We start from the raw sequence: 26,004 nt of genomic DNA, 5'->3' as shown, positions 1-26,004 counted from the left end.
GATGTTTCAAGGAGGTTTTCCGTCATCAAGCAACAAGTGCCTACTAAGATCATCAAGAATCCTTCATGGTTTGATATTTCCATTTCTTTTGTTATTGAATTATCTACTTCTAACCTTTATTTATTTTTCAGACGGATGATTCAAAAACAAGGAATTAATGTATTGAGTTGTAAGGATAAGTTTCTTTGCAATCTTGAGATGAAATTGTCACTTTCAATTATACAAATGAATGATTTGAAGCAAAGGCTACCCACTTATCCAAGAGACATATTTCTTCAAGATGATGAAATAAGGAACATGACTTTTGGTGGACCAAAAGTTGTGATACTTGAAGCTCCAAGTGATGAGTTCTTTAACATTCGAGTGCATTGCAAATCTTGAAGTGAATCCATCAACTTCCATATTTGGTTGAACCAATTGAGTTTTCTATCATCAAAAAGCCAACACCCATTAAATATCTACCCTGGTTTGCAATTTCTTTCCATTTCGTTATAAGTTTTTTCCTTCTAACTATGGTTTATTTTGCAGCAAATTGTTGCATCAAAAGAAAGGCTAATTTATAAGAATATCTTCTGCCCAATATTATTCATTTCAAGGGGATGAAACTTTCTCAAGGACGAGGAATTCAATAGGATCACTCTACCTATGTCAAAAAATTCTTACTTGGTATTGAGGTTCGTTCTTTATTGATGTTTTCGATTGGAGGTTGAATCACTTTAAAGAGGGAGGGAATGACGTGATCTCGGCTATTTGCCTTACATCATTTTATGCAAGCTCCTTGAGACTGATTGATCGAGGTAAACTATTTACATTCGAGAAACTTCAAGAAGCTTATTCGAGCTTCATTTGGGAATTTCAAACGAAGTTCAAATTTTTGGAAGCCTCTTTCAATCTATGAGAAGAACCTCCACTATCATACTCAAGGCAGGGACGTGAAGAACGAACAACCAAGTTAAAGGGAGGACTTCTATCTTTTATTTGTGCATGAATTTTCATGAGTGTTAATAAATTTGCATGATTCTATTTGTGCATGAGATTGCATGAACATTACTTAGTTTCATGTTTAATTATGCATTTTAATTGATTTAATTCACTAGAATAAATATGCATGGTAGTTCATTAAAGCATGTTTAATTAACTTAAGCATGAGTTCATTAAAGCATGTAGGTTTTTATGAAGCTACTTCATTTAAGTATGTTGCTTTATTCAATAAAGCAAGTTCACTAATTAAAGTAGTTCATTCATTAAATAATTTCATTAATTAAACTATCACCTTTAAATGTTTGCATGGCATGTTTGTTTTAAAGCATGAATGTGTACACTTTTGTGTCTAGGTGCATGAGGGAAGTTGAATAGTCATAATAAATGCAAGAATATTAGTAGGAATGTATTACATTTCTGGATGTGATACAGATTTATTTGGGACCTGAAATCAATTGAATATTATTCCTCTATCTCTTAGCTTTCCAACACCTTTTGAATCACCTCAATCCAATATCAGGAGATTGAGATATGATCATTTTATCGAAGATAGTGCAGGCTGGAATTTTCAATACGGGAATTTCAAGCATGGATGATTTGGATGAAGCTTGAACCAAGGAGGAGTCATTTCATCTTCAACCAATAGACAAGGCAATGAAGGTCATATTTACTCACCTATTCAAGGCATTTAAAGCCATTGTCATCCAATTTAAGGGGTTGTTTATAACCTTCAAGGAGCATACAATGAAGGCTAAATTATTTCACTTATTATGATAATTAAGTGTGATAATTAAGCATGGAATTGGAAGAGTGGAAAGCAAGGAGGTTTATGAGCATTCAAGGACTACATTCATCACATTTTATTTCATATTCAAGCAAAACAAGGGAGCCCCATAACCTCCACCCCTTGGAAAATTTAAGGCCAAATTCAGCCCCAAAATTGTCTACACTCATCCAAGAACTCTATCATATTCGGCCACCAAAGAAGAAGAAAACAAACAAGCCATTCAAGATCATTTAACAACATTATTATGAGCATTCATTCTCTTTTGTAAGCTATTTACATTTAAGCCTAGAAATACTATAAATAGGCACCTTAGGTTCATTGTAAAACACACATTTTACATATATAAAATACCTTTGAGAGTTTGCTTTCATTCTAGTTCTTTTGAAGAACTCTATTGGCCTCAAGTTAGTCGTGTGGTCTTCATCCATCCATTTGTTTATAGATTTGGTTCGTAGCTCTTCTATGTGTGTCATGTTCCACCCACTATCACTTCGATTTCATCAATTTATGTTGTTGGTTCTTAGCTCTATATAGCTAGAGGGTTATAATCCATATTCTTTTCAATCCATCTTACACATCGATGCCATTATCAACCCATACGTTCACCATATATCCAATCCATCCAAACTACAACTTCCATCATCTTCCGTACTTAACCAAATCATAAAAATCATTTTCATCAACAATGTAAAACCCATCTCCCGTATATTTTTCATATACGAGGTACAGATGTCACATCACTATCATTTTTTATTCTCAAAAACCCATCAAATTTTGTTTTGTTTTATAAAACATTTAAATCACTTAAAATAAAACATACATTAACTTAACTAAAATAACAAAAAGAGATGTTCTAACACCCCCACCATTTTACAACAGTTTAATCCAATACTATTCAGAGTATTTTTACTAAACCCTATTACATGCCAACTAAAATAGATCAAAAGTATACAGTTATGTCATACGGTTACTGATGAGGCGACTCTATCTTGGATGTCCAATGATCTCCTTACTCAGCTTGCATTCAACCTACACGTGAAATAAACACACGTTAAGTATTACTTAGTGAGGTAAAAATAATTCATACAATGCAACCAATATATATATCATTATTCTTTATTGATCGAATACTAATTCGTTATTTCCATTCATTATCATTTCTTTGTAATGCACCCGTAGTGCCCATACGGTCATTCATAAACATATTATGAATTCCATGTTTTTCACACTTAGTTTCGAAATGGTTATTCATCCACATAGGATGAATTCCGTGAAATGTACACTTAGTGTCGAAACGGTTATTCATCCACAGAGGATGAATTCCGTGAAATGCACACCTAGTGCCGAAACGGTATTCATCCACATAGGATGAATTCCGTGAAATGCACACTTAGTGCCAAAATGGTTATTCATCCATATAGGATTAATTCTGTTAAATGCACACGTAGTGCCAAAACGGTTATTCATCCACATACGTTATTCATCCACATAGGATGAATTTCGTTAAATACACACTTAGTGCCGAAATGGTTATTCATCCACATAGGATAAATTCCGTGAAATGCACACTTAGTGTCGAAACGGTTATTCATCCACATAGGATGAATTCCGTGAAATGCACACTTAGTGTCGAAACGGTTATTCATCCACATAGGATGAATTCCGTAAAATGCACACTTAGTGCCGAAATGGTTATTCATCCACATAGGATGAATTCTGTGAAATACACACTTAATGTCGAAATGGTTATTCATCCACATGGATGAATTCCATGAAATGCACACTTAGTGTTGAAACTGTTATTCATCCACATAGGATGAATTCCGTGAAATGCACACTTAGTGTCAAAACGGTTATTCATCCACATAGGATGAATTCCGTGAAATGCACACTTAGTGCCAAAACGGTTATTCGTCAACATAAGATAAATTCTACGAAATGCACAATTAGTGCCTATTTGGTAATCACCACATACATTTTAAAACATTCATATATATATGATTAGTACATCATATAGTTACACAATTAAATGCACTCACCTGGCTCACCTTGCTTAGATATCCAAAATGGAAAGATGATTACTCCGGAACTTGGCCCTTGCCTTTTGTCTTACTCGACTCGGGAGCTTAATTTTGATCTATCCCATATTCATTAAATACATGTATAATATCAATTTTTAGTATATTTCCTAACAATTATAACTTAAACATTAATCAAAAGTACTTATTATTAACCTTTCTACAGCAATATCAGCCTATCTTAGCATTTCTGGCTCTTCAGTATCGATATCGCTACCATGGTATCGATATTACTATACTATAGTACTGATACCTCCTTCCGATATCAATACCAATATTATATATGATGTTACCGAGTATCGATACCCTTACCATAGTATTGATACTACCACACTATGGTATCGATACCCTCCTATGGTATCGATACCATTTTTGCATTCTGTTTCAAAATGGTATCTATACCTTCCCTTCGGTATCAATACTTCCCCTTCGGTATCGATACTGATTGAATCACTACTTAATTAATTCATCTCATTTTAGCCTATAGTATCGGTACTGTTCTATCATAACCGATACCCATGGCCAGATTTTTCAGTCAAATTTGGCAATTTTCCTCACATTTACCCCTAACAATACTATGAAACTCTTCTTTACTTAACCATACTAATTTCCTTCATTTTTTTCTCTTAAAACATCCAACATCTTCCAAGAACATTAAGTTCTAAGAATCACACCATTTTTCCTAATGTGTTTTAATCCAATCCAATGCTTCTAATCTCTCATTTACCTCTATGACAAGTCAAATATACCATAAAACACATAAGCACTAATATACTAACATATCATTACAAAACCCATTTCCTAAAATATCTAATATTTCCTCCATTTCATAGTTTAAATCTCATTTTGTCCTTCCTTAAGCTTCTATATCACTTAAGGTTGTAAAAACAACCCATAATCAAAAGGAAAAATTGATTTAATTGAAGCTTACCTTTGGAGCTATGTAGAAGGCTTCACCCACGTGAAAGAATAAGAAAAGGAATAACGTTTTGGTGTTTACTTTCCCCTTTTCTCCTAAATTTAATACCTTACTAACTAATAATTTTAAATTTATTTTCTTATAAAGGACCAAAATGCCCTCTTAATAATCCATTGTCACAATTTAGTCTAAACCCAAATTTTAAATTCTTTTAATAAGGTCTTTAATTCAATATTTGGGGTATTATAATTCTTCCCCTTAATAAAATTCATCCTTGAATTTAAAGAAGTACCTGAAGCAAAGAGATGTGGAAACTGCTTTGTCATATCCTCCTCTCTTTCCCAAGTAGCCTCTTCAACCTTATGATTCCGCCAAAGCACTTTAACCAATGGAATCCTCTTGTTACGCAATTTCTTGGTTTCCTTAGCTAAAATTCGAACTGGTTCTTCCTCATAAGTCAAATCTAGTAGGATCTATATTTCTTCAGGAGTGATAACATGATATGGATCTGATTTGTACCTTCTAAGCATAGATACGTGGAAAATATTTTGGATCTTGTCCATATCCGGAGGCAAAGCTAAATGATAAGCTACGAGTCCAACCCTTTTTAATATTTCATACGGTCCAATGAAATACCTTCTTTTTGCCCAAAACGTAATACCTTCTTCCAAGGCGATACTTTCAAAAATGCTTTGTCTCCCTCTTGGTATTCTATTTATTTTCTTTTAAAATATGCATAGGAATCATGTCGATCTAAGGCTATCTTTAATTTGACCTGGATAATCTTCACTTTATCCTCCATATCTTTCATCAAATCTGGGCCAACCAAATCCCGATCTTTCAATTCAAACCAATTTAATGGTGTTCTGTATTTTCTCTCATATAGAGCTTCATACAGGGCCATCTTAATACTTGATTGATAAATATTGTTATATACAAATTCTGCTAAAGGCAAATACCTTTCCCATGATCCCTTAAATTCATTCACACATGGCCTAAGCGTATCCTCCAGTATCTGAATAGCTGGCTTTGACTGGTCATCTGTCTGCAGATGAAATGTTGTACTAAAGTTCAATCGAGTACCCAATATCTCATACAAGGACTTCCAAAACCTTGAAGTAAACTTTGGGTCTTGATCGAACACTATCGATATCGGTACTCCGTGTAGTCTAACTATTTCTTTTATATACAACTCCTCAAGTTTATCCATCGAGTAATCTACTCGAACTGGGATAAAATGAGCGGTCTTGGTCAATTTATCTACTATTACCCCAATCGAGTTCTTTTTACCTGATGATAACGGTAGCACCGAAACAAAGTCCACTGTAACTCGCTCCCACTTCCACTCAGGAATATATATAGGCTGCAGTAACCCGGATGGCACCTGATGTTCAGCTTTCACTTGCTGACATGTCAAACATCTTGCAACAAACTCTGTGACAGGTCTTTTCATGACTGGCCACCAGTAACGACTTTTCAAATCCTGATACATCTTATTTCCACCTGATTGCATCGTCAAAGAGCTATAATTTGCTTCACCAAGAATATCTTTTCTCAATTCATCATCATTAGGAATGTAGAGTCTTCCTTGGTAATATAAACATTCATTATCCCATATTTCAAAATCTTTAGCCTCTTCTTTTCCGGCTTACGCCAATCTCATTATGCATTTCTCATCTCTACCTTGCAGCTCTTTAACCTGATTTAAAAATATCGGTCTTAACTTTAATTCAGAAAACAAAGCACCATCTTCCTTTAAAGACATACATGCATCTAAAGCCCTTAAAGCTACAAAAGTTTTTTGACTAAGTGCGTCTGCTACCACATTAGCCTTTCCCGGATGGTAGTCAATAACCAAGTCATGATATTTTAGGAGGTCAATCCATCTTCTCTATCTTAAGTTCATATCTTTCTGAGTCAACAAATACTTTAGACTTTTATGATCTATGTAAACATGGCAACGCTCCCCGTACAGACAATGGCACCAGATTTTTAAAGCAAAAAACAACTGCGGAGAATTTTAAGTCATGTGTCGAGTAATTTCTCTCATGATTCTTCAATTGTCTTGAGGCATAAGCTACAACTTTTCCTTCTTGTATTAGCACACATCCCATCCCATTATGGGATGCATCACCATAAACAACATATTCTTTACCCTACTCAGGTTGCACGAGCACTGGAGCCTCAGTTACTATTCTTTCAGCATTTCAAAACTGTCTTGGCATCTATCTGTCCAAACAAAAGGCACATCCTTCCATAACAACTTAGTTAACGGCAGAGTTATCATTGAAAATTTTTCACAAATCTCCTATAATAACTAGCAAGCCCCAAGAAGCTCCGAACCTCAGAGACATTCCTTGGGGGTTACCAATCCATTATGGCTTGAATCTTTTTGGGATCCACTCTTATGCCTTCTGCAGATACTATGTGACCAAGGAAAACAATTTGAGATAACCAAAACTCGCATTTAGATAATTTTAAGTACAACTTCTTTTCTTGAAGTATCCGAAGAACCACCCGAAGATGAGCATCATGTTCCTCCCTTGACTTGGAATACACCAAGATATCATCTATAAACACCACTACAAATTGATCTAAGTATGGTTGGAACACTCTATTTATTAAATCCATAAATGTTGCAGGGGCATTTGTTAATCCAAACGGCATCACTACAAATTCATAGTGCTCGTACCTAGTCCAAAAAGGCGTCTTGGTAATATCCTCTTTTCTTATCTTTAACTGATGGTACCCTGACCTCATATCTATCTTAGAGAACATTGTGACGCCTTTCAACTGATCAAACAGGTCATCAATTCTCAGAAGAGGATACTTGTTCTTTATTGTTACCTTATTTAGTTGACGATAGTCAACACATAACTGCATAGACCCGTCCTTCTTTTTCAGAAATAGCACAGGCACTCCCCAAGGAGAAACACTGGGTTGAATGAATCCTTTATCAAGAAGCTCTTGTAATTGTTCTTTTAATTCCCTTAACTCCGTTAAATCCATTCTATACGGAGCCATAGAAACAGGTTCAGTACCCGGATAAACCTCAATTCTAAATTCTACTTCACGGTCCGGAGGTAAACCCGGTAACTCTTCACGAAAAACCTCTAGAAACTCCCTAACTATGGGAATATCCTGAAATCTCACTTCTGAAACTCTAGTGTATATTACGTTAGCTAGAAAAGCTACGCAACCTTTTGACATCATTCTCTTTGCGGTCAAAGCCGATATCACATTGGACAGGGATTTTTGCCTTCTCACCTATCACCACAATTTTGGAGCTTCCGTATCCTTTAGGAATAATCGTTTCTGATGACAATCTACCCATCCATTGTGTGGAGATAACCAATCCATGCCCAAAACAATTTCAAACTCATCAAAGGTCAATTTCATCAAGTTTTTCCAAAAACACAACCCCTTGAATCTTAATTGGACATTTTCTACATACCCATGCTACTCTTGCACTATGACCCATAGGGTTCACCACTATCATTTCACTAAAAATTGGTTCTAAAGGAATTACTCTAGTTCTAACCAACTTGGTACTAATATATGAGTGCGTAAAACCAAGATCAACTAGAATAAAAACATGCTCATCAAAAAGGTGAAATGTACCTGTTATGATCTCTGGATCATCCCGATCATCTTTGGTCTTTATATTATAAACTCGGGCCACTCCCCGAGTCTCTTGTCTTTGGCCAGCCTCAGATTGACCGCCTGATCTTCCTCTGCTTCTACTAGGTGTTGCTATTGATCTCTCAAGTTATATTAATCTTTCCCCAGATCTCTGTGGATAGCTCCTAGCATAATGACTCGTTCCTCCACAAATAAAGAAAGCTCCAGAGAGCACTCTACACACTCCCAGGTGAAATTTACCATATGTCTAACATGGGTTACCTTTTTCTCCAAAAGCTCTACCCAAGCTAGCAACAAAAGAATGAGACTGCTCAGACTTCTCTGCCGCTACCGCAATATCCGTTTTATCAGTATATCGGGAATCGGATCCCTTGCCTCTCATAGCATAATGTGTAGATGAAGACATCCCAATCTTCTTTCACGTCTACATACTATGCTCTGCAGCTAGAGTCTCCTCTTGAGCTCTTTCAATCGCCTTCGCTCTATTTATCACTTCTTGTAAACTGGACAAATTCAATGCCAACATCATCTCTTTTAGCTTAGGCCTCAAAACCTCAATGAACCAATCTCAACGAGCTTTATCATTAGGAACAACCTATGTAGCATAATGTCTGAGCTTATTGTATTCGGCCTCATACTCATGCACTGCTCGATCACCTTGTTTCAAGCAAAGAAACTTCAACAACATCGATCTCATGAACTGCTCCCCGATATACTTGTTTTTGAACTCCTCTTGAAAGAACTGCTAGTTCACTTGCTCGGGCTACGTATACATCATCGTGTTTGTCCACCTTACCCGAGCCGATCCTCTGAGTAAAGATACAGCTCCACCCAGTTTTTCATGATCAGAGCATTGCATACTTTCTAACATCATCATCACATCATTTAACCATAAGTCCGCATCCATAGGACCTTCACCTTCTTCCTCTGAACTCCGGAGCTTCCAAACTTCTTAACTCCTTCAAAATTAGCATTCATGATACTAGAGGAGTAGGGGGAGGCGGAGAAGGTTGGAACCTGGTCAAGATAACATCGAGAGCTTGCATAAAAGCTCCAAACTCCGGAATAGGCACATCCTGAGGTGTCGATACACTGGCATTCTCAGATAGAATTAGATGTTCGTTATTTAATTAATAGCTTTCACTATCCGATCTATCTTTACTCTCTTGTCCAGCCTCTCTTATCGAATTCGTAGAATCCGACATCTATTACAACATACATAAAGATAATACTTAAGTTAGTAAGGAGAGACATCTTATCATATTCATTCTATACCCTATCAGTAACCTTAACATCTTAGTGGCATGTAATCTCTTTTTACATAAAAAATTACACTTAATTCGGCCGAAAATCAACTAAACATGTGGCTCTAATACCAATAAATGTAACACCCATCTCCCATATACTTTCCGTACACGAGGTATAGATGTCACATCACTATCATTTCTGATTCTCATTCAAAAACCAGTCAAATTTTCTTTCATTTTATAAAACACTTAATTCACTTAAAATAAAACATACATTAACTTAACTAAAATAACAAAAAGAGATGTTCTAACACCCCCACCATTTTACAACAGCTTAATCCAATACTATTCAGAGTATTTTTACTAAACCCTATTACATGCCAACTAAAATAGATCAAAAGTATACAGTTTTGCCATACGGTTACTGATGAGGCGACTCTGTCTTGAATGTCCAATGATCTCCTTACTCAGCTTGCATTCAACCTACGCATGAAATAAACACACGTTAAATATTACTTAGTGAGGAAAATATAATTCAAACAATACAATCAATATATATATCATTATTCTTTATTGATCAAATACCAATTCGTTATTTCCATTCATTATCATTTCATTGTAATGCACCCGTAGTGCCCATACGGTCATTCATAAACGTATTATGAATTTCGTGTTTTGGACACTTAGTGCCAAAACAGTTATTCATCCACATAGGATGAATTCCGTGAAATGAACACTTAGTGTCAAAATGGTTATTCATCGACATAGGATTAATTCTGTGAAATGCACACGTAGTGCCGAAATGGTTATTCATCCACATAGGATGAATTCCGTGAAATGCGCACTTAGTACCGAAACTATTATTCATCCACATAGGATGAATTCTGTGAAATGCACACTTAGTGCCGAAACGGTTATTCATCCACATAGGATGAATTCCGTAAAATGCACACTTAGTGCCGAAGCGGTTATTCATCCACATAGGATGAATTCCGTGAAATGCACACTTAGCGCCTATTTGGTAATCACCACATATATTTTAAAACAGACATACATATGATTAGTACATATAGTTATACAATTAAATGCACTCACCTGGCTCGCCTTGCTTAGATATCCAAAATAGAAAGATGATTACTCCAGAACTTGGCCCTTTCCTTTTGCCTTACTCGACTCGGGAGCTTGATTTTGATCTATCTCATATTCATTAAATACATGTATAATATCAATTGTTAGTATATTTCCTAACAATTATAACTTAAACATTAATCAAAAGTACTTATTATTTACCTTTCTACAATAATATTAGCATGTTTTATCATTTCTGGCTCTTCAGTATCGATAGCCCTACCATGGTATCGATACTACTATACTATGGTATCGATACCCCCTTCCGGTATCGATACCAATATTTTATTTGATGTTACCGGGTATCGATACCCCCTTCCGATATCGATACCAATATTATATTTGATGTTACCGGGTATCGATACCCTTACCATGGTATCGATACTACCATACTATGGTATCGATACCCTCCTATGGTATCGATATCCTTTTTGCATTCTGTTTCAAAATAGTATCAATACCTTCCCTTTGGTATCGATACTTCCCCTTCGGTATCGATATTGATTCAATCAGTATCGATACTACTTAATTAATTCGTCTCATTTTAGCCTATAGTATCGGTATTATTCTATTAGTACAGATACCCATGGCCAGATTTTCCAGTTTTTAACCCGATACATACCCAAATTTGGCAAATTTTCCTCACATTTACCCCTAACAATACTAGGTAACTCTTCTTTACTTAACCATACTAACTTTCCTTTATTTTGTCTCTTAAAACATCCAACATATTCCAAGAACGTTAAGTTCTAAGAATCACACCACTTTTCCTAATGTGTTTTTAATCCAATTCAATGCTTCTAATCTCTCATTTACCTCTATGACAAGTCAAATCTACCATAAAACACTCATAAACACTAATAGACTAACATATCATTACAAAACCCATTTTCTAAAATATCCAATATTTCCTCCATTTCATAGTTTAAATCTTATTTTGTCATTCCTTAAGTTTCTATATCACTTAAGGTTGTAAAAACAACCCACAATCAAAATGAAAAATTGATTTAATTGAAGTTTACCTTTGGAGCTATGGAGAAGGCTTCTCCCACATAAAAGAAGAAGAATGTTTTACCCACGTGAAAGAAGAAGAAAAGGAAATAGCTTTTTGGTGTTTACTTTCCCTTTTTCCCCTAAATTTAATACCTTACTAACTAATAATTTTAAATTTATTTTCTTGTAAAGGACCAAAATGCCCTCTTAATAATCCATTGTCACAATTTAGTCTGAACCCAAATTTTAAATTCTTTTAATAAGGTCCTTAATTCAATATTTGGGGCATTACAATCAATCTTTCATTTCTATTACATTTTTATCTATTTTTAATATCTTACGAGTCATAATTTCACGTTCAAATCAAGAAATTCAATTCTTACTAGAATCATGATCGTGCAACAACATATATGATTTGAAACTTTTAAATGGGATCATATCACTTCCTCATATCTTTTTTTCATCAACGCTTGTCTTCTTCTTCTTCCCATTCAAATTCCCCCGTAGTTCTTCTTCATAACTTGAGCAAAGGTGAGAACTTGTTGAGTTTTATCCATTGTCTAGAAAACCCAAGGTAGGAATTGAAATCCTCGTACTCTAAGCTTTCATCGAAAATGCTCTTCTTCTAGTTTTGGCCATGGAAAACAATAGTAGTGGTTTAGAGAGGTTTTGAAAAACCCCTGTGAAATTAGTTTGTTTTTGGTAGATTTAGTCCTAGGAATTTTTTTAACTTCTTATCAAGTTCCTAAATGAGTGGGTAACTCATCTATTGTTTTTTTATCAGTGCAAGAAGTGGGACAGAGCTCAAAGGGAAAGGGAAAGGAGAAGTTTGTTCTTGGGTGAGCTCAAGGTGTTAAATTTCAACTTAAGAGTAAGGTAACGTGTCTATGACTCTTTTATATCATATGTAGGTCCTTACATGTGTTTGCTTGCTTGTCTTAGATTTATTGAGCATGTATGTACATTTCCATTTGATTATGGTTTTAGATGTTTTAAGGTAAACAAAGGATGTCAAATGACCTATTATAATCCCCTACAATTTTAATAAGCTTTACATAATGTTTAATGGCCTTAGTCGAACTAATGGTTGGGTTGGAAGTTGTATGTTCATGGGAAACAGAGTTTTTTTAGGCTCGAGTTTCAGTACTGAATGAATAGTACCGATAATGTTTTTCGTGTAGCCTAAAACAAAGGGTATTTTGGGCTGGGAGATGTTCATGTGGTATCGGTATTGTTCAATGAGTATCGATACTCTTAGCGTAGTATCGATACTAGCATAGCAATTCAAATTCTAGTAGTCAATTTTGGTATTGGTTCTCATAAGAGTATTAGTATTGGTATTGATACTCGATACTCGATATAGTATCGATACCCAGTATAAAAGTATCGATACTCTAGTTAGGAGTATAATTAATAGTTAGGTTGTCTGATTGACAAAATTGAATGATAGGTAGTAAAAGTAAAATTGCTAAATAGTTAGGTCATCAATAATGTAGTTTACCCAAAAATTTATGGAAAATAATATAATTAATATTTTGTTTTAAATAATTTACCTTTAAATTTTTAACTAATTTATAATTATAAGTTAAGTCTTTTAGAATATTTTGTAGAATTTTCCTTATGATATCATAATTTTTTTTGTTTCCAAATCTTGAAATTTATGTGTCATTAAGGTAATAAAAGGATGAAAAAAATTAGACTAAATGATATTTTAAATTTAAATTGTTTTGTATTATTATTTGATATTAAAAATTATTTATTAGATAGTTTTTTATCTTTCAATTATAATAGCCTTGAACTCATCAAATGACTTTAGTAAAAGGATAGGTTCTTTCTAAAGATCTTAGGTTTGAGCGTTGTGTTTGTAAGGGGTGCACATTGTCACTAGATTAAGAAAGATCTAAACATATATCTTCTATTATTGAGAATCGATGTAAAGATTAATTAAATTGGAATGTAATGAAAAAAATTAAAATTACCTCAATTAATCCTAAGATTTCATACATAAACTACGATTAAAATAGTCGTTAGATCACCTTAATTATTGGTTTAAAAATTTTGTTGTTTGATTTTCTTTCGATCTTCAAAGGTGTTATCTTTCTCAAAGACAACCACCCTCTACAAGTTTATGTTTTGTATTTGGACGGATGGAGTAATTAAAAAAATAACTCTATTATATTACACATAAGAAAATTCTACAACGTTTGACGAGCACCGTCGAACATCACTAACGATGACACCATTAATTTAATTATAAAATTTAAAATTCTAAAGAATCAACATAAATTATAAATTAGTTAAAAATATAAAAATAAATTATTTAAATAAAATAATAATTACATTTTTCATAATTTTTTGGGTAAATTATAGCATTGAACACTCAACTATTATTCATTTTACTTTTATCACTGATCTTTTAATTTTGTCAATCAGATCACCTAACTATTTAATTGTTATCAATCAATCCAACTACTATTAATAGTTGACGGAAATACTGACATGACAATTAATATTCTATCAATTTTATCCTAATTTTAATTTAATTATTAAATTTAATCATCACATGTCATAACTTGATTGAAAGATTTTTTAATTTATTCATTTTAATTATTTAATTTATTTTCTATCCAATCAGATGGTGGAAGTGTCACCATCTGATTGAATAGAAACTACTCATTTTTTAATACCCACACCCAAACCACCAAGCTAACCCACTGTGTGTTATGGAAACCAACATTTGATATATAAGATATTGTAAACAATGGCAAAAAAAAATAATAATTTTAACATTTTATTGATAATTTCATATATATTTTTAACACAATTTATTTTTTTTAAAAATATTATTTTATTAAATTTATATAATTATATAAAATTAAATTATTTAATAATGTTAACAATAATTTGTATATATAATCATGGAATTAAATCTTTTTAACTTAACAAGCAATTTATTTTTATTAAAAATTTAAGTTTACAAATAATTAAATATATATATATATATAATAAATTTAAATCTTTTTAACAATAATTTATAAGATATTATAACGAATGCCAAAAAAAAAATTTAACATTTTATTAATAATTTCATATATTTTTTAACTCAATATTTTATTAAAAATTTATTTTTATTATATGTTATATTTAAATCAAATTAAGTTTATTAAATATATTTATATTTAATTATTTACAAAATTAAATTATTTGATAAAGTTAACAATAATTTATATATATAATCTTGGAATTAAATATATTTAAATTAATAAATTAATTTTATTTTATTAAATAATTTAATTTTACAAATAATTATATATATATAAATAATAAATTTAAATCTTTTTAACAATAATTTATAAGATATTGTAACGAATGGGAAAAAAAGAAATAATAATTTTAAATTTTTTATTAATAATTTTCAATATTTTTTAATTTAATTTATTTTTATTAAAAAAATGATTTTGATTATAATATATATATATATATTTAAATAGAATTACTTTTTATTATATACATATATGTATTTAATTATTTATAAAATAAAATTATTTAATAAAGTTAAATATATTTTTGTCGTTACAATATGTTATATATCAAATGTTGCATTAAATTTCAAAGATATGGTTTAGCTTGGTTGTGGGTACTTAACCTAATGGAGATAGTTAAGTCACCAAATCCACTTTTAATGTGTACTTATTTCTTCTTCTTCAAGTTTTTTTCTATTCAATTTGATTGATATGTATCATCTTTGAATAAAAAATAAAAATAAATAATTAAAAAATTTAAAAATACTTCAGTCATGTTGTGACATTTCACATTATAGGATTAAATTAAAGGTAAAATATGTCAATAGTCCCCTTTGTTATCGGTCTGATCGGATTTTCTCACCGATTTTTTAATTAAGTGCGCTTGATCCCTAATGTTATTGGTCCGGTTCAAGTCCCTCGAGTTAACTTCTATTATATCATTAATAGAAGTGAGTAGACAATTAAAAATAAAAAATATAAATAAAAACCCACGTGGGTGAGTTGGCACGTGGGTGTCTTCTTCTTAATCTTCTTCAAAATAATGGAGTATATGGCTGTTTTTTCTTCTTCTTCTTCTTCCATTAAGGGGACTGCATACCTGGCCTGGGTTGCTTATGCTTCAAAGATAAACAATAGAGTTTCTTCCATAAATTAACTGGTTATGATTCTTTTTCTGAAAAGTATGCCGAGATATACTATAATAGGTCGGATGTCCAGAAGTCACTCCATGCCAACAAAACTGGAATCCGATACAAATGGACCGCTTGCATGTACTTCGATTATGCCACACATGATCCGTTAACAACATCATGCTCATGTTAACTCAATTTTGCTTTCTCATTGATGTAGTGAAGCCCTAAACCGTAATTGGAACGACACAGATGTACCTATTACCGAGAAATGATTGTCGGTGGCATGATTGTTTGGGTTTTCAGGTTGGCAAAGAGTATATATAAAGTGATATAAAGTTTGAATTACCCTTTACACCTTAGAAAATTTCCTTAAACTCTATTTTTTTCACTGAAAATAGTGGTGATGTAGACTCAGTGGTACCAGTTACAGCAACACGATACTCCCTTGCACAACTGAAATTAACTACCAAAATTCCCTGGTACCTTTGGTATGTTAAGAAACAGGTAAGCCTTGTATATTTCTGTAAATTCTCTCTATTTTTGAATTAGTCAGTCGAACCGATCCCGACCGGTCGAGTTTTGCTACTTGGTCTTCCAGGTACAATGTCGGACGGCAATGTCGGAGACGGGTTTACTAGAACTTGCAATATGATCCGACATGTAAACGAGAAATTGATTTTTTAAGGTCGGATGACAAAGGCGTATGAAGAGCTAACATTGCAACGGTGAGGGGGAAGGGCATGAAGTACCATTGTTCAAGCCAAGCAACACTTGAGCTTTTCAAATCATTTTTAGAGGGACACCCTTCCTAAATATGATTTTTTACGAAGTTTTAAATGTAAAATAGAAATCAAATTAACCCACAACTACTATATTATTTCCAAGCGATTTTGTATTCCTTTGCGTTGTTTTCAAATGAAATTAACAAGGTCTTTATATAGGCACTAGGTACTACTCCACCCAAAAAAAATTCTATTAAAAATCATAAAAGAACATTAACTCCTGTATCACCCCTTGGCGTTTCACATACTAAAACTCTTGACCTTTTATTTTCCCATTAATTTCTAAATTTAATGAAAACAGTAAAACTCACATTTAAGTTTATTCAACAATACTCCCCCATAAACTTAAATGTTTCTACCATCCGTCATGTCAATCATCTTCTTGCATTTGTCGAGAAGTACTTTCGGTAGCGGTTTTGTGAAGATATCCGCAACTTGATCCTGACTTGCTACATTCACCAATTCCACATTTCCTTCCTTCACATGATCTCGGATAAAGTGAAAACGAACATCGATGTGTTTGCTTCTTTCTTGGTTCACCGGGTTCTTTTCCAACTCAATTGTTGATTTGTTGTCAACATGAATCACGGTTGTTCCTAGTTGTTTTAGCTCCATCTTGCTCAACAAATTTCTAAGCCATTTCGCATGACATACACACCAAGATGCTGCCACATATTCAGATTCACACGTCGAGAGCGTCATGATCGGTTTCTTCTTTGAAAGCCAAGTAATGCAATATCTCCCATAAAAAACACATTTCCCGATGTGCTTTTTCGATCATCTATGTCTCCGCATCAATCGTTGTCAGAGTACCCAACCAATTTGTAATCTTCTTCTTTCGAGTAGAACAACCCGAGTGACACCATTCCTTGGATGTACCATAGGATTCGCTTCAACGCCTTCCAATGTGAATAAACCGGCTCCTCCATGAACCGACTTCTCCATGAACCGACTTACAATGCCGACACTTAGCGAAAGATACGACCTTGTGCATGTTAGATAGTGAAGGCTTCCTACCAAACTCCGGTATCTACTCCGATCGACACATTCCCCTCTATCAAACTTCAAGAACTTTGCACCTAGTTCTATTGGTGTTGATATCGGGTTGCAATTTGTCATATTGTATTTCTTCAAAATCTCTTTTGCATATTATCTCTTGTGATAAAAAAATACCTTTCTCTACTTGTCTAACCTCTAAACCAAGAAAAAACTTCATTAAGCCCAAATATGTCATCTCAAATTCCCGTGTCATTGTGCCCTTAAACTCTTCTATCATCTCATCATTGTTACCCATAAAAATGAGATCATCAACATAAAGAGCACAAATAACATGTTACCTATTCTTCTTTGAAGGGCATGCTCGTAGGGAATTTTCTTGAACTCGTTCTCCTTGAAATATGTATCGATACGTATATTCCATGCACGTGGTGCTTGCTTCAACCCGTGAAGCACCTTCTTCAATTTTAACACATTCTTCTCTTCTCTGACTTTTACGTACCCGGGTGGTTGTTCGATGTAGACATCTTCTTCGAGTACACCATTCAATAATTTTGACTTGACATCCAGTTGAAATCTCGGCCATTCGAATTGAACAGCTTGTGAAATGAGTAATCGAATTGTCTTCATTCTTACAACAAGAGTAAACTACTTGTCGTAGTCTATTGATGCCTTTTGTTTGTATCCTTTCGCAACAAGTCGCACTTTATACCGTTCTATCTCGCCTTGAGTATTCCTCTTTTTCTTAAACACCCACTTCACACCAATAGGCTGACTTTATTTCGGTAATTCTGCTAGCTCCTATGTGTTATTGCGGTCAATCGCTTCAATCTCCTCGTTCATGGTAGTTTGCCACTTCTTGTCTCGCAACGCCTCTTCAAAGCTAATATTTTCAACATCTGCCAAAAGACATACAAGGTGTACTTCATTTGTCGAATCATAAAATCTTGTAAACTTGGCATTTTTGGGTTGTCGTGGTTCATCTTCATCATCAGTAGTTTCAGAGTTTGTTGGTATGCTTGTTGGTGCAATGATTGATGATTTTCCAACTTCGATGATAGCCTCTGTTGAATTGTTCCAGTCCCACTCGCTTGCTTCGTTTATTCGCACATCATGACTTACCATCGCCTTCTTGCTTATCGGATCGAATAGATTGTACCCTTTTCTCTTATCATCATACCCAATAAAAATATACTTTTTACTTTTGTCTTCGAGGTTCATTTTTCATTGATACGATATGTGTGTATAAGCAACACTACCAAACACTTTGAGATGAGATATTATCAGCTTTTGTCCACTCCATGCCTATTGTGGTGTTTGATCATCTAAATTCATATGTGGACATTGATTTTGTACATTGATAGCACATTGCATGGCTTATGCCCAGAATTTCTTCGGCATATTCTTGATCTTGAGCATTGATTGAACCATGTAGAGAATGGTCTGGTTCTTCGTCTCGGCCACACCGTTTTGTTGAGGAGAGTATGGTACTGTCAAAAATCTCCTTATGCCTTACTTCTCACAATACTCCATGAAAGCCATCAAAGTATACTCGCCACCTCTATCGGATTGTACGGCTTTGATGTATCTACCAGTTGCCTTCTCCACCATCACTTTAAACTTTTTGAACACCTCAAATGCCTCATATTTTTCTTTTAAAAAATGAACCCAAGTTTTTAGTGGGAAAATCATCAATAACGGAAATGAAATACCTTTTACTGTTGAAAGATTCGAGGGCGATTGGTCCACATATATCGGTATGAATCAACTCGAGAAGATGTTTAGCTCGATATTCTGCCTTCTTTTAAATCGAGGTTCTCGATTGTTTTCCAAGCACACATTCTTCACAAAATTTGACCTCATAATCCTTATCCGGTAGCCTGTGTACCATATTCTTCTTTGCTAACTCTTTTAGTCCACCATGATGTAAGTGACCAAAGCGGAGATGCCACAGCGATGCCTTGTCTTCTACGTCGATTCGCAAACATTTTTGTCGCACACTTCTCAATTTCAATTTGTACATCAGATTTCTGCCCACCTCGACTCGAGCAACCAAAGCCATTGCTTGTCCTTCAAGTGTAGTACCCGGTCTTTCAAAAGTTTCAAGTAACCTTTCTCCATGAGTTGCCCCATACTCAAAATGTTTTTCTTGAGATCTGGTACATAATAAACATCTTGGATTGACCCTATCAAGCCATCTTTTTGTAAGTAACAAATCGTACCTCGGCTTTTGACCTCCACTTCTGATGCATCTCCAAAAGGCATATGACCATCTTCAATCTTTTGCATCTCTTTGAATAGGTACTTGTGACCACACGTATGGTTGCTTGCGCCCGAGTCAAGGTACCACAAAGTTTCATTGTTGATGTTGACTTCATTTTGAGTCATCAAGAGAAAGCCTTCATTCGCTTCATCTTCCAAGGCAAGGTTGGTTGTTTTTTCCACCTTTTTATCGGCTCAACAATCTTTTGTAAAATGCCTCACTTTACCATAGTTATAACATTTGTTAGATTTGCAATCCTTCGCTTAGTGACCATACTTGTAACACTTGTAGCACTCGATGTTGGAATAGTTTGATCGGCTGCCTCTTCCTCGACTACGTCCTCTTCCACGCCAATTTGGTTAGCTTGACTTTCCCTGCTCCTTATAGTACCCTTCATGACTATCACCTTGACCACCACAACCATATCCACGACCTCCACGGCCACGCCTTCTACAATAAATATTTTGAGAATAGAGTATATTTTCATCTTTGATTGACGCCAAGCACGAGTGTCTCCTCTTTTTCTTCTTTCGTTGTTCGTGTACCTTGAGAGAACCGGTGAGTTGTTGACTGTGAACGTTGCAAGGACTTTTGACTCTTCTATCGCGCACACAACATTCTCAAAATTATCAGTTAATGATCTCAAAATCTTCTCCACAACTTGTGCATCGGTTAACGCTTCGCCATTACGAATGTGTTGGTTCACCATGGTTTGTACACACATGATGTAGTCGGATACACTTTCTGACTCCTTCATCTTCATGCCTTCCAACTCGCCACAAAGAGTTTGGAGACGCGCTTGCTTGACTCAGTCGAATCCTTTGAACATTTTTCCTAAAATGTCCCACACTTCTTTTGAAGTAGTTGTACCAGAAATTTTCTTAAAGCCCGACTCGTCGACGGCTCATAAAAACATGTATAGTGTTGCCTTATCCTTCGATCGCGCCTCTTTCAACGCCTTGGTTTGAGCCGTCGTATATCCTGTGGTAGTTTTTGGTTCTTCGAAACCTTCTTCGACCACCTCCCATGCATCTTGAGATCTGATAAGAGCTTTCATTTGAATGCTCTAGTTCTCGTATTTCACCTTCGTTAATCGTGGTAGCGGCATTTAACCCGTCACATTTATCGTTGACTCTGATGTCAATTTGTAAAATAGAAATCAAATTAACTCACAACTATTATACTATTTCCAAGTGATTTTGTATTCCTTTGAGTTATTTTTAAATGAAATCAACAAGGTCTTTATATAGGCACTAGGTATTACTCCACCAAAAACAAAAAATAAATTCTATTAAAAATCATAAAAGACCATTAACTCCTATATCATATATTGGCCTTTCACTAGTAAAACTCTTGACCTTTTATTTTCCCATTAACTTCTAAATTTAAAGAAAACCACTAAAAACCACATTTAAGTTTATTTAACATTTAACCATTCAAAAAACCACTAGGAAAACAAACAAGTTTGATTGTGTAATGGAGGGTGAAAGAAAGATGTGAATGAATGAATGAATGAATGAATGTGTTTTTGGTATAATATTAGCAATCATTTGTTGTTTGGATCAGAAGCTACACCCATATGCTAGTAGATGTGCTAGATAGTGCATGGAATCAAATAATAACTATCAAGGTGTAGTAAATGAATAATTACAGCTTACGACTTATTTACTTTGAAACATAAGCAACCCATACCAGGTATGTAGTCCCCTTAATGAAAGAAGAAGAAGAAGAAGCCATGGACTCCGTTATTCTGAAGAAGAAGATGATGACACCCACACATGGTTTTTAGGGTAAATTACACACTTACTCACTGAACTTTACTTTCTCTCCTATTTTATTCATCGTACTTTTAAGTATTTTTAATTTACTCACTAAATTTTACACATTAAATTTTTTAGTCACTCAATCATTTACTCGGTAACAGTTAATTTTTTATATTAATATATAATGATTATATTTTTATTAATATAAAACATGACATATAATATTTAAATAAAATGAAACATCTTAATCGTCCCCATCCTCCCTCTCCCACCCCCACACTTCTTTCTCAAGCCATCATCTTAATCGTTCCTTTTAGAATCACCATCGTCATCGATCACCCCTAAATCAGAAACATAAACTATATCTTTATATGTAAATACCAATTGAAAATATAAACACAATAGCAATGGAAAGATTCATATTGTCCTTATCTTTGGTCTTGCTAATGTTCCGGAGCGAATACTTGAGAGTTGAATCTTATTCCTCTCTATGGAATAAGCAGCAAGCATACACCGATTTCCTTAAGCTTTCGAGCTTCTTCGATTGCATTCTATTTGAAGATTCAATGGTCACTCCAAGCTCAGCATGATGCCCAGTCTTTGACTCTGTCCTAATCTTGTGTGAAGCCTCCCGTTTCTCCTTGTTAAAATTGTAATTCTGCAAGGTTAGTGGAGTTTGTGATTTGGGGTAATCAATGAGATTTTGGGGTTGGGATGCATATAGTAATTGTTGGGGGTTAGGATTTAAATTGAGGATTATGATTTACGGTTGCTGATGGGGTATGGCTTGATTGTGGGTGGTTTTTTAAAGGGGAAGAGTAATGATTATATATCTTATTTTTAAATTATTTTCAGTTTTGTATTTATTTTAAATAATAAAAAATATTTATTTATAACTAATAAAAAATATTTATTTAATCTATGTCATAACACCATTAGAAACTTAACGGTGGAGTGATAAAAAAAATCAATGTCTAAAGTTCAATGAACAAATAAAAAAATTGAAAGTACGGTGAGTGAAATAGGAAAGAGAGTAAAGTTCAGTGAGTAAACGTGTAATTTACCCTTTTTTAATTGACAACTCACCCTCATGTGTTTTCCTTTATTTTTTTATTTTTAAATTGTTAACTCAGACTTTCGTTAATGAATTAACGTAAGTTAAAGGCCTATGGTCCTGAACCGAACGGACCAATAACGTTAGGGACCAACTGCACTTAATTAAAAAATTTTGGTAACCAAAGTCGATTAGACTGAAAAAAATGGGACTATTGACATAAATAACTCTAAATTAAATTAAAATTAGGATAAAATTAATAGAATATATAACTATTGAGGATTAAATGTGGAATTATGTCAATTTTGTTAACTGTGACATCAATTGTTATTGACATGTAGCTTAATTGATAACAATTAAATAGTTAAGTGATCTGATTGATAAAATTAAAAAAATCGATGGTAAAATTAAAAGGACTAAATAGTTGAGTGGTCAATGTTATAGTTTACCCAAAAAAGATTATGAAAAATAATGAAATTAATATTTTTATTTTAAATAATTTACCTTTAAATTTTTAACCAATTAATAATTATATGTTGAGTACTTTAGAATTTTTAATTTTTATAAATTAAATTAATTGTGTTCATCGTTAGTGGTGTTCAGCAGTGCTCGTCGAACGAGACAAACTCTTCCTTACAAATATATATGACTTGATTAGAACTAGATTAATCAACCATTTTTTAATTAAACAATTAAATTATATTTAATTTAAAACTTATTTTAAATTAAATAATAATTTAATTACAACTTATTGTAAACTTTTTAAAATAAATAATAATTTGAATCGTATTCCTTGTCTGATAAGGAAATCAAACACAATCAAATCTTAAATAAAGATTATTTACATTATTTATTAATTTTTAATCAAATAAAGAAATAATAATAAATAAAATATATTTTCAAATATTATTAATTGAACTTTTTAAGATAAATTGGAATTATAAAAAATCTTTATAATCTAAGATAATCTTAATTTTTAAAATTATTATCAAGAGTAATAACTATAATTATTTTTATTAATTCTTAGCGTAAGTTAAATTGGTAACAGATAAAATCAATTTGAATATTAAGTTATAAATGATCTATAACAAATCATTATTACTACCAAAGTTAAATGAAAAGTTAATGAACCTAGATAACCTTAATGTAATTTATAAAAATTACAAACTTAAGAAAATAAAGTTACCTTAATTTATTTAAATTCACTTGAATTTAATTTGATAATAAAATATATTAAAATTCAAAATACAAAAATTATTTTACTTGTGCCGCTCTCTTTCTCTTCCCTCTCTTCATCCCTTTTTTTTCTTTTACAACTTGTGTCAGTTTTCATAATTTTTTTTATTTTTTTAAACCGGCGGTGACATTGGTTTTGATATTGATTACCGATCGTCGGTTATCTTTTCTCTTTGTTTTTTTAATTTTTTTAATAAGAATAATTATGTCTTTGTAACATGTTTTTTCCCTTTATGACACGTTTATCTCTGTCTTTTGATAGTTTTTCGGTCTTTTTTTTTATCTTTTTTCTCAGTGTTGGATTTGACATCACCACGACTGCTCAAAATGACGCTAATTTGTTATCATGTTGATCTTCCCTGCTTTAGACCCTCGAATTGATATGAATACACGTTTTGCGTTTGTGGATAGTTTTATCTTATCGCTTGACTCTGATTTGCGATTTGTGAGTGGTTTTTCAGTAGTTTCATCCCCTTTGTGGTTTCTTTATCAATGCAATCAGATTTGTTCATAAATATATATGGTTATAAGAAAATGTTATAATTATAATTTAATCTACGCTTACATTTATACTTATAAATCTTCATTGTAATTCTAGATATTTTTTATTTTTAATAAAATTAGTTGTTTTTTTATATAAAAATAATAATCTTAATTGTGGGGTTCTCTAGTAGCATAAAAACATTATTATTGTTACTTACCGAAAAACTGGAACATCAATTAATAGTGAATTTTTAACTCTAAAATATTATTTTTAGAATAACTTCAACAAATAATTTTAGTTATTAAAAATTAACTAAAACTTTTATTATATATTATATTGAAAATAAATATAAAATATTTAAGTATGTAAAAAATTTAAACATTATTTAATATATTAATTATATTAATAGTATGTTTTTCTATAAAATTTAGAGAATATGATGAGAATAATTTTATGAATTGTTATGTAAATATTTATAATTTAATATTAAAAAATTAAATTATTAAAAATTATATATATCATAAAGTTAATTTAATAAAAATTGCTTAGAAATAATTTTATATTTTTAAACTAAATATTATATTATATTTGTATCAAATAAAGTAAAATTATATTTTAATATTTTTTTATAAATCTGATTTAAAGAATAATATTTATTTAATTCTCAACCATTTGATACTAAATAAATGTTTATATCATTAATATTCATGGTGCTTAAACTCTGAATATCAAATAACAAGAACAAAATTTTTTACAATGTCATAATCATTTTGCTTTTATATCACCTCTGTCGAGACGCGTCTCCCATAGATGCAATCATCGTTCTGTCCGCCTGATTGACGAAGCAAAATCCCCCATTTTTTGCTCACTGGTATGCCTTTTCTCCTCCCTTCAAGTAGACTGTTATTGAGCTGTGGACCCCGATTATTACCGAGTTGTGGCCTAGCTGAGAAGGGATCCAGATCAGGCCAGTACGATCAACCCAAACCTGCTTCAACATCAATTCATACTCACTTCAATATATTGGCATATCCAACATTTTAGGTTTGGCCATATTTTCCTCTTATCTCTTTACACAAAAAATATCTTATTAAATAAAAAGAGCACATATGTGATAGAGTAAAGAGAGTGGAAAATCACGAACTAACTTCCACTCTCTAACTTACTTTCGTGGTTAAAGGAATCGTTGTTATTCTTCGAGATTATGAGTTCGAGCAACAACGGCTGTAGCATGGTGATTGAATGTTCATTATCAAATTATTGAGGATATTTAGAATAGATACTACTTTGTAATCATGTTAGCTAAATAATAATAAAATATTCGAAAGCAATATAATTAGGTATATAAACAAACAAAACGAATAAGAATATGTTTATGTCCATTCATTTGAACGAACACAAACAACTAATTGAACAAAATCGTGTTTGTTTTAAAATATAAATAAACAAAGATAAATATAAATTGAATTACATAAATGAATGGATTGTTAAAGTT

General features: G+C 32.7%; 1 protein-coding gene across 1 annotated transcript; it reads right to left on the bottom strand.

Moving 5' to 3' along the window:
* Positions 1-6,964: 6,964 nt before the first annotated feature.
* Positions 6,965-8,813, bottom strand: LOC120137913. The gene is made up of 4 exons (XM_039153555.1): positions 8,669-8,813; positions 7,966-8,032; positions 7,613-7,775; positions 6,965-6,994 (listed from the first exon to the last, which is right to left on the bottom strand). The coding sequence occupies exons 1-4, from the start codon at positions 8,811-8,813 to the stop codon at positions 6,965-6,967; spliced, it is 405 nt and encodes a 134-aa protein (XP_039009486.1).
* Positions 8,814-26,004: the final 17,191 nt, after the last annotated feature.

This window comes from Hibiscus syriacus, unplaced genomic scaffold (assembly GCF_006381635.1).
Source record: "Hibiscus syriacus cultivar Baekdansim isolate YM2019G1 unplaced genomic scaffold, ASM638163v2 tig00002193_pilon, whole genome shotgun sequence".
Taxonomy (NCBI): domain Eukaryota; kingdom Viridiplantae; phylum Streptophyta; class Magnoliopsida; order Malvales; family Malvaceae; genus Hibiscus; species Hibiscus syriacus.
Note: the sequence above shows the minus strand (reverse complement) of the source record. Positions and strands in the feature narration are given on the sequence as shown.

Bases quoted from the DNA above. Each gene is read 5' to 3' on its own strand.
- LOC120137913 (XM_039153555.1), bottom strand. From the start codon at position 8,813: ATGTCTTCATCTACACATTATGCTATGAGAGGCAAGGGATCCGATTCC. The intron at 8,033-8,668 runs GTAACCCATGTT...TTGTGGTGATAG, and splicing joins TAGAGCTTTTGGAGAAAAAG to GTGAGAAGGCAAAAATCCCT. The intron at 7,776-7,965 runs GTTGCGTAGCTT...GGCTCCGTATAG, and splicing joins AAAGAGAATGATGTCAAAAG to AATGGATTTAACGGAGTTAA.